Raw genomic sequence first — 9887 nt, 5'->3', positions numbered from 1 at the left:
ACTTAAATAAGTATTCTCTGTGTTACAATTTTCTACAGTCAAGAATTCAAATTTCTTTTTGAACAAATAATTCTGCATGGGAACCTTGAATATACTTTTGGCGTCAGATTAGCAAATGAGGCACCAACATGACTTTAACTGACAAATCAGCTGAATGAGAATTGTATTATGGGTTACTACGAATACTAAAGGAATTTTACGCTTGAAAGAAAAAGGAAAATCTTATGGCGATCGGAAGGCACAAAGGCCATTTTTCCATCCATTTCATAAATGAAAAGCATTTTGCTAAATAAACGTGGATAAGCGTTTAATTATACTGATGTATAATATATTATTTTAGGTTTGAATTTTTATACCCCACGCAACTAGTTGCGTGAGGTATAATGTTTTTGACCAGTCTGTCAGTCAGTCAGTCAGTCTTTTTTTTTGTCAGCGCAGCTCCTCATAAACCGCTGCACAGAACTTCGTCAAACTTTGCAGGTATTTAGGACACAATGTGTGGTTGTGCATTACCAGGAAATTCCGATTCCATGATTTTTTCCGGGAATTTCCGCACTTTTTAACTTAGGCATTTGGCCACACCTTGAATATAGAGATGAACAGTTTGTCAGCGCAACTCTTCATGAACCGCTGTACAGAATTTCGTCAAACTTTGCAGGTATTTAGGACACAATGTGTAGATGTGCATATTACCAGGAAATTCCAATTCCATTATTTTTTCCGGGAATTTCTGCACTTTTTAACTTAGGCATTTGGCCATACCGTGAATATAGAGATGAACAGTTTGTCAGCGTAACTCCTCATAAACCGCTGCACAGAATTTCGTCAAACTTTGCAGGTATTTAGAACACAATGTGTAGTTGTGCATATTACCAGAAAATTCCAATTCCATTATTTTTTCCGGGAATTTCTGCACTTTTTAACTTAGGCATTTGGCCATACCTTGAATATAGAGATGAACAGTTTGTCAGCGAAACTCCTCATAAACCGTTGCTCAGAATGTCGTCAAACTTTGCAGATATGTAGGACACAATAAGTAGATGTGCATATTACCAGGAAATTCCTATTACTTTATTTTTCTGGGAATTTCGGCACTTTACAACTTAGATTTTTGGGGATATCTTGAATATAGTGGTGAACAGTTTGTCAGCGCAACTCCTCATAAACCGCTGCACAGAATTTCATCAAACTTTGCAGATATTTAGGACACAATTTTAGATGTGCATATTACCGGGAAATTCCGATTCTTTCATTTTTTCCGGGATTTTCAGCACTTTGAGTTTTGGGGGAGCGTGGGGTATGTGAGCTTGCTCACTTTTTCTTTCATTTTTGGAGTAAGATAATACTGCAAAAATAATCTGAAATCCTGATGAAGTCACAATGCTACTGTAGTCATTTTGACATCATCAGTCAATAGATTTATCGCTGGAAATCAAAATTGGCGGTAAAAATTGCATGAAAATTGTCCGAGGTTGGATAGCAAAAACTATACCCCGGGGTATAGCTTTGCTATGCGTGAACTATAAAAGATAGTTAGGAAATATTTTAGCAGAAGTATAATAAATTGTTTTAAACCAGGGGAAAATTTCATATTCCCTTATAGTACAACACGGGAAAGACTGTCAGGCAATGACTTGTACAATGGAGTGGGGTAAACTCAAATTTTACTGTTGTTAAATATTTGTTTGTAAATGTGAGCATAGAATCAGTAGATAATGACTTAAGTATTGTTTTAGGTGTGTAAAGTGCTGGGGAAAATGCAACATGTCTTTCCGAGAGGGATTTGAAAAACTTCTCAGGTATGTTAAGGTTAAAACCAAATATTCTACTTGCCTATATGCTATGACGTCACAGTAAGCTTATGACATGAACTTCAGAGATAACAGTTTCTTTAAATCGATATTTAAGATTGATTTGAGGTCATAAAATGAATCAAAATATGCAGAGGCATAATATTAACAGAATCTTGTCGTTTCTGGGTCTGTGTATTTATCACAGGGGTTAAATACCAAACCCGTGACGTCATAACTGTTGATCAGTATTAGCAGAGTGAAAGTGAAACGTAACGAGAATTCATATAAACAAACAGAAGAAATCGGAGTTTAAAAGCATTTAGAATGAATATCAAGTGTGATTCATGTGGGAATAATGCTTATGAATAAGGCATGCTAATATAATTCTACAATTTCTTCGTTCAATAAAAGCAGACACTACGCCGCATACGTTGAAACTTAATTTTTGTTTCTATCTAAAGTTTTTATTCTATTGTTTTTGGGAAGTGCTGCTAGAATCGTATTGTTAACGGGAATTGATGCATTTATTTCGATCTTGTGAACAAAATGTAAAAAGTTTGGGAAGGTTTCGTCCAAAAGTGTTGAATAATTGTTTTTATGATAGGACAGTAATATTCTAGCACCATTTTTCATGGTACAATTTTTTTTGCAAAACTATTATTAAATTTTACTTTTTCATTAAGGCATATTTTCTAATTATAGACGTCATATGGTGACGTCGTGGTATAGTGCTTCCTAAAGTAGAAGTCCCGTTGAAGTCTATAGAATGCATAATGATAGCAAAAGTTTTATCTATGACTTTTCCGATTTATTAGTATTACATGTTATAAAAAGTGTTAATTCGCAGAATTCTGATCCATGTGCTGCTTTAAAATATCTGCGTTGCTCTTTCGAAATGTACATGTAGTATTTTTGTAATAATCTATAATGCAACTCATTTAGCTGATTGGTCGGTTCGTCAATCACGTTAGTGCCCCATGTAGCATGTAAATTTAAACTGAAGTCACAGAAAATAGTTTTCTCGACCTGTTCTAATAGATATTAAGAAAGTAAATCAAAGATGATAAATATGTAATCATTACTCTGAGGACAAATGTAGATATTCTTACATCATCATGTAGCTTCGGAGTACACATGCATATGCTTGTATAACAAACGAGGCAAAACTTGGCCCCGGAAACATGAGAAGTAAAAAAGGTGCCCAGAAGAAGTAAGCATCCAAAAGTTAACAAGCACCAACCCAACAATTCTTAATGAGACCATAATTGATCACTTATAGTCTTTTTATGTCTACAGGGAACAGAAACATAGATTTAAGTTACTGGACATTTTAGGAAAATGCATTTTTTAAAAAAAATATCAGATTGAACAATCCAAGGTTTTTGATTCGTGATATGTTCCAATAATGGTATCTTTCAGTCTCTCATTTAAAGACTATTTGTATTAAATTATTCCAATACATTACCTGTACATATACAGTGAAAATGAATTTTATTTTATACAGTTGGACTTGCAAAGCCCTTGGTATGGACGATTTCAGCAGACAGTGTATGGTACGGACATGCACTGTTTGTAATGGGGACACAGAATTCTACTGCAAGACATGTGAAAGTAACCTATGTCTACAGTGTAAAGAGATTCACAACAGTTATCTAGACACAGTGTACCATGATGTTGTGATTTATAGAGAGAAATTTGAAAGCATCCAAAAAGCTGAGAGTTGTGGAAGACATCCAGAAATGTTATATGAAATGTACTGTCAGTCTTGTGAACTTCCTGTCTGTAATCTATGTACGGAACATAGAAATCACGAAAAGCTGGATCTTAAAGCTGCTTATAGTAAACACAAAGAAATTATTCACAAAATCAGAAGCGAGATTCTGCATAGAAACTATAGTGTCTTATCATGGATTCAGAATCACACGAAAACATGCAATTTGAAGATCTCAGGTATTCAATCAGCAATGTCCTCAAAAGCTACAAGACTAAAGAGTCTAACTGATACTGTGTTGTTAAATGATATAAAAAAATGCAGCCTCATTTTGTTTCAAACACTGCAACATCAGAAGTCCAAACTAAATACATTTCTTGCTAAATCTGAATACTGTGAACACCGAAGTGAGCATTTACTGTACAGACCTGTACAATTCTTTTTAGTCTACAAGAAAACTTTAATCAACAAGATCAAAGCAACTGCACAGGTAAAGCAGGTGCCTCTTTTGTCAATAAGTGATAATTTAAAAAAAGCTGATGTGAGTCTGTTATTAAAAGAAACCCAAAGTGAAATCATGAAAACAGAAATAGTAAATGAACAGCTGCTGAAAATGGTGTCTAAACCTGTGTTAAAAAGATCAGTCAAAGTAAATGATATCAGTTATGTTTGTCATATTTCTATTGTGACACCAGATAAATTCTGGGTCAGTGATTGGAACAATCTCATCTTGACAGACACATCTGGTAAAACTCTTCAGAAAGTTACAGACAAAGCTGCATTTCCAGGTGTACACACAGTATCAAAAGCTGGAGAACTCCTTTATATTGACATCAAAGGAGATGTCAAAATTCAAACAGACAGCCAATCAAAGGTCATGCGAATGGAGAGAACAGAATCACCAATCAGTCTCCACTACTGTGCCTTCGCTGGTGACATACTTCTTGGTTTTAGGGGATTTCATACAAAAGTTAATATTTCTTATGCAGGCATAGTAAAGCAGTATGACAGCATTGGGGAAGAAATCCAAACACTCCAATTTGACCACAAAGGTGAAAATTTATTTGGAGATCCAAGGTACCTCACAAAAAATTGCAATGAAGATATCATTGTGTCAGATTATACTTTCAATGCTGTAGTCGTGGTTGACTCGGCGGGCAAACATCGGTTCTCTTACACGGGACCTCCACCAGGATCAGGGCTGAAACCAGGACTACTACCTCAAGGAATCTGTACAGACGCCCTGTCACACATCCTGGTGGTCGATACCCTCACTGACACTGTACAGATGATGGACAAGGATGGTAATTTCTTGTCCATCCTGTTGACCAAACCAGGGAGTATACATGAGCTGTATGGTCTGGCCTATGATCACAAAACTCATCTGCTTATTGTTGGGCGTGGATCATCAGAATGCACCGACATAGTGTCTGTATATAGATACATAGAAAGGCAAAACTACGTTTTGACTGATACATAAGATAGGTACATGTCTTAATTCTCTATGTGCATTATTTACAAAAATGATATACTGTAAATGTATTATATTTAGCGTGTACGATATTTGGCGGGAATTGACTTTTGAACGAGTTAGCGTACGGTAGATTTGATTTAGCGTATTTCTCAATGTTCTCAATGTTCTTATGTATTTATGTGCAAGACAGTTAGCGTTATACTTGAATTAGCGGAAGCTCCTTTCCGCCAAAAGCGCTAATAAGAATACACAGCCAAATGTAAAACATTTACAGTATTTACAGTATGTATTGTTTATTTATATGTTATTACTTTTCTGTTTTCTATTGAATTGATCCAAAACTGTAGATCTGAACATTTTTTTTAATTGCGGAGGATATCTGTCCATATCTTTTATAATTAAATGTGTAACTGTAATACAATGTATAGGCATTTTGGAGTCTAGGAAAAATATGTTTTGTGTTAAATAAGAATATGGTTTAAGAACACTCAATACACTGTTATATATCCTGTGCAAATATTTCAATAATGCAAATGCTACAGAAGTTAGATCTAGTCCATTAATTTTGATAGTAGTCCATTAATCAGATATTATGAAGAGAGTTCAATAGATTTTAGAATTGAACGGACTATTTTGCCTTTAAAAGTAGTTGTCCTTATCACCAATGCTTACATCTCAACATTTATTAGAAGTTGTTAATTTGCAGCACTTATTTGTACATAATTTTGTCCATTTATTATTAATTTACATATCAATTTGATTTAACTTATACACACTCCAGATGTAAAAAGTCTATTTAATCAAATGAGGTAGATGCTTGTCCAAAAATTGCATAAAAGTCCCAAACATTATTTTTTAAAGAGCGGGTAAAAATGTTTGATATTTTACGTGCTGTTGTTCTTGCATAGAAAATAATTAGACTTTTTACGAGGCTTATTATTTGAAGTTGTTTATGTACAAAAATATAAATGAAAAAAAGCTCTGGTTTATAAATACTGTCAGGAAAAAGACCCGCAAGGTAGCAGGGTAGCAAAATATTCAAAATTCTATTGATGCATGATCGAAAATTATGAAAATGGATCAGATGAGAATGTTCGTTACTATCCTAAGTCACGTAAGCAGAATGCCCAAAAGACCAAAACACGCGCAAATACATGTAGATGACAACGAATTTATCAACAAATTTTGTTGTACCATTTGATGCACCTTCGGTATTCACATTGTTTTTCAAATTTACAGACGATATGGATTTCTTGCAGTCTTAAATTTATACTGTTTATTGAAGTTCCATGATGTTTGTTGTTCGAATTGCCTAAGTAAGGACAAAGGCATTAGTGAATCATTGGGCAGTTTCCTACATTTTCCCCACAATAAGAACGTGTTACCTATTGTCAGAGAGAGTCTGAATGGTTTCCAGCCAACAGTGACGTTGACATTGATGCAAAACAGAGTCAGGATAAGATTGGGTTATTCATCCTGCCACCTATTTAATCGCCTCCTTACTACCACAACAGCTATAAATACAGTAGACTATCATAATCATTTCATTCACCCTAAACCTGAAAGAAACCAATATGGGTTTTTAAGCCGGTCAAATTGACGGTTTTATACTGGGAACTGTGTCCAGTTTTTACAGGCTAATAAAATTGTACACAGCTATCAAGATTGGCGAAGACGAAAAATTCAAATAAACAAACTCCTTGTAGCAAAACTAGTGTCACCCGAATAACGAGATAATTTTTTTTAGATAACTACAGATGTAACATGACATGTGGATAAAACAAACAGTTTATTAAACATGACAAAATCTAAGTGATAGTTAGGCCATTATTCTATGCACTGGATTGTGATGTTTCCTTTCCCCCCCCCTCCCCCGAACATTACAAGGAGAACACGGCAGGCGTGACTGGTTGATAAGGGATGCTCGCTCCTCCATTGAACCTGATCCAACCTCTGATATTTAGGAGATACATGTTTGCTCTGTTCTTATTTTGTTAACTCCTTGAAACGTTTTATCAAGATAATAAACTATATTATGTTGTTGAAACGAGCCTATACTTACTCTTTGAAAATTATTTTTATATACTACAAGCTCGTAATAAAACCAATATAAGAAATTCACATTACATTTGTAATTATTTTATTGTTTAAGGAATAAATATAATAGCTACGTACCCAGATGATATCCTGTATAACCTGGGTTGGGACATTTTACGCTTTATAAACCGCAAAGCAGTTATTAAAACATGCGTTAACTGTTACAACCTAGTTATATACTAATATAACTTAGGCATTCCTTATTAATTTTCCATCATTAAGTGACAACAATAGGACACTTTTAAAAAGTAAAGTCAAGCGGAATAATACGTTTTTGACGTAACGCATTGGGAAGTAGGCAGCATATGTTATCCTAATAAGTTATAGAAACTTCTTTTATCCAATCAACTAACTTGTTACAACAGTAATTAAATTTTTACAAGATAACTACAGTGTAACTCTCGATTAAGAAAAACTAACTAGTCTAGTTATACATGTAACCAGAAATAACTAAATAATCATTTCAGTATAAAATGTTTAATGAAGAAAACTTAAAAAAGAAATATAATGTTTGTTTGTTCGATGTAGTTTAATAGACTTCTAAATAATTTTTCACTCATATGGAGACGTCACCATTTGCTGATTGAGTGCTGTAAATTATGACTTATATATACTCGGCACTTCGGGCCATTGAGCAGGGAGGATTTCTCCCTGCTAGCACCTACTGTAAAGCTGGGCAATAGCAATTCCACTATATTAAATCAGACGATCTTTTAAAAACTTCGATCAAAATGGGCTAAAATATCTTTCAGTGCTTCATTGCTGAGGACAATTTGACAATTTGCTGTTGCCATTGAAATACCATATTGTAAAATCGTTTTTGGTATAAAACGAAGCTCTGTATACATGAGCGAACATATAAAATACATTTTATTCATAAAAGAAACTACTTGTGGACGTTGATACCGGTCCTTCGGATTAAGACCGTAAAAATTGAAATTATGTGTCTCAGTGGATGCTCGCACGAGAGATCTATCTCACTGCACAATGGCCCTGAGTTCCGAAATTCGCAGATCTCAATCGACAGGTAGCGGTGTCGCCATAAGAGTGAAAAGGTTCTCGAGAGGGACGTTAAAAACAAGACACAAACAAACAAACTAAATAAAAGATATTTTTGCATCATATATTTTGTCTTTTCATGATCACTTGCGGTAACACACCCGTCATTCGTTTAGTGCAGTAGTAACAATAAAAGTATCGCCGTGATAATAATTCTTGTAATATCCTAGGGAAATCTTATTGTCCTGTCTTTACTGCAAGGATACATATTTTGTTAAAGGGATCCACGAATATAAAAATAATTTTAGAATAATCACAAAGAAACCATTGCCATAGAAAATTAATGTAAATTAAAGAAATATACTGTAATTACGAATTTCAAGTAAGCCATGGTTTTTCTTGTCTTTTAAAGGACTTAAACCAGGACTGATTATGATATAAATCATCATGTTCTAGAATTGACAAAAGCAAAAACAAAATTACAAATAGCAAATTAGTCTTTTACTGTTATATAGATGAACTGGTGATTTTGAATTCATGCGAAAAAAATTTCATCGCATTAGATATGTATCGGGCTCAGAAATACAAAATAATGAAAAACCAATTCAAGATGTATCTCAATGATCTATCAAATTATCTGTCAGTTTTGTAAAATTTAAATAATGATTCAACTACTTCCATTTGTAACAGAATTTAAAAGTGGCTATGTGTTGTAAATAGTGAGGCCACGCTCCTACTAGCACTAGCTAGTGGGTTAACCCTTTAGCTCAGTCCGTAGAGCGTCGGATTTTAAATCTGAGGGTTGTAGGTTCGAGCTACAGTGTGGACACCCCCTAGCTAATCGGTCATATTGGCGCCCAACTACAAAACCCACATGGGGAGTGGTGTTTAGAGTCTCGTGTGTGAGATTTCTTAGGGGTAAGAAATCTCAAGAAAAAGAAGGGGAAGTGTAACAGAATTTAAAAGTGGCTATGTGTTGTAAATAGTGAGGCCACGCTCCTACTAGCACTAGCTAGTGGGTTAACCCTTTAGCTCAGTCGGTAGAGCGTCGGATTTTAAATCTGAGGGTTGTAGGTTCGAGCTACAGTGTGGACACCCCCTAGCTAATCGGTCATACATTCATTGCCTCATGTATGCTGATGACATGGTACTTCTCTCCCTCACTGCTAAAGGTCTACAAGAAAAACTCAATATACATACTGTATTGACTGATGTCTCAAAGTTAATACAAATAAAACAAAAATGAAAGACTTCAATTCATCTGGCAAACGCATCAAAATTCCCTTCCATATGGATAACAACAATATTGAATGTGTTAAACAATACAGGTATTTGGGTCTGACAGTTAACTCATCTGGAACATTTAGTTATGCTAATAATAATTGTTGTAGCAAAGCCAAAAAAGCCTATTTCAATCCATCAATTAGAACTGCTTTAAATGTATTTTACTACACTATTAAACCCATTACCCTGTATGGTTCAGTTTTTTTTATCCATCAACCTTCTTTGAAACTCTGTACATATCCCAACTTTCTGATGTATTTCCTCGACAGTCTTTGTACAGGCTTTACGATCAATGTTTTCATTACTTATGCGTTAGTGATATCTTTGTATGTTTGCTATCTGTTCTCCTTTATAACCCGTATCTTTCTCCATAAATAAAGACTCCCGGCCATTTTGGCCGATTATTGTTCATCAAGATGTTGATTAAATTTCTTAAGGTAGGTCACTCGTCAGCTTTTTGGAAAAGTTCACGCAGAACCTCTTACTTCAAAACTATTTAGGAAAATTCAATTTTTATTGCCTGACGTCA

General features: G+C 34.6%; 1 protein-coding gene across 1 annotated transcript; it reads left to right on the top strand.

The window, feature by feature from the left end:
- Positions 1–1742: 1742 nt before the first annotated feature.
- On the top strand, positions 1743–4984 carry LOC134250983 (tripartite motif-containing protein 2-like). Its single transcript, XM_062733348.1, has 2 exons — positions 1743–1799; positions 3298–4984. Exons 1-2 carry the CDS (start codon positions 1765–1767, stop codon positions 4982–4984), a joined length of 1722 nt encoding a protein of 573 aa, XP_062589332.1. The 5' UTR covers positions 1743–1764.
- Positions 4985–9887: the final 4903 nt, after the last annotated feature.

The sequence above is a fragment of the Saccostrea cucullata genome, unplaced genomic scaffold (genome assembly GCF_032062105.1).
Source record: "Saccostrea cucullata isolate Sc308-1 unplaced genomic scaffold, CSIRO_AGI_Scuc_v1 ctg391, whole genome shotgun sequence".
Lineage (NCBI taxonomy): Eukaryota > Metazoa > Mollusca > Bivalvia > Ostreida > Ostreidae > Saccostrea > Saccostrea cuccullata.
Note: the sequence above shows the minus strand (reverse complement) of the source record. Positions and strands in the feature narration are given on the sequence as shown.

Excerpts from the sequence above, each read along its gene's own strand:
- LOC134250983 (XM_062733348.1), top strand. The coding sequence starts at position 1,765 with ATGTCTTTCCGAGAGGGATTTGAAAAACTTCTCAG. Across the intron at positions 1,800-3,297 it reads GGATTTGAAAAACTTCTCAG|TTGGACTTGCAAAGCCCTTG; the intron begins GTATGTTAAGGT and ends TATTTTATACAG.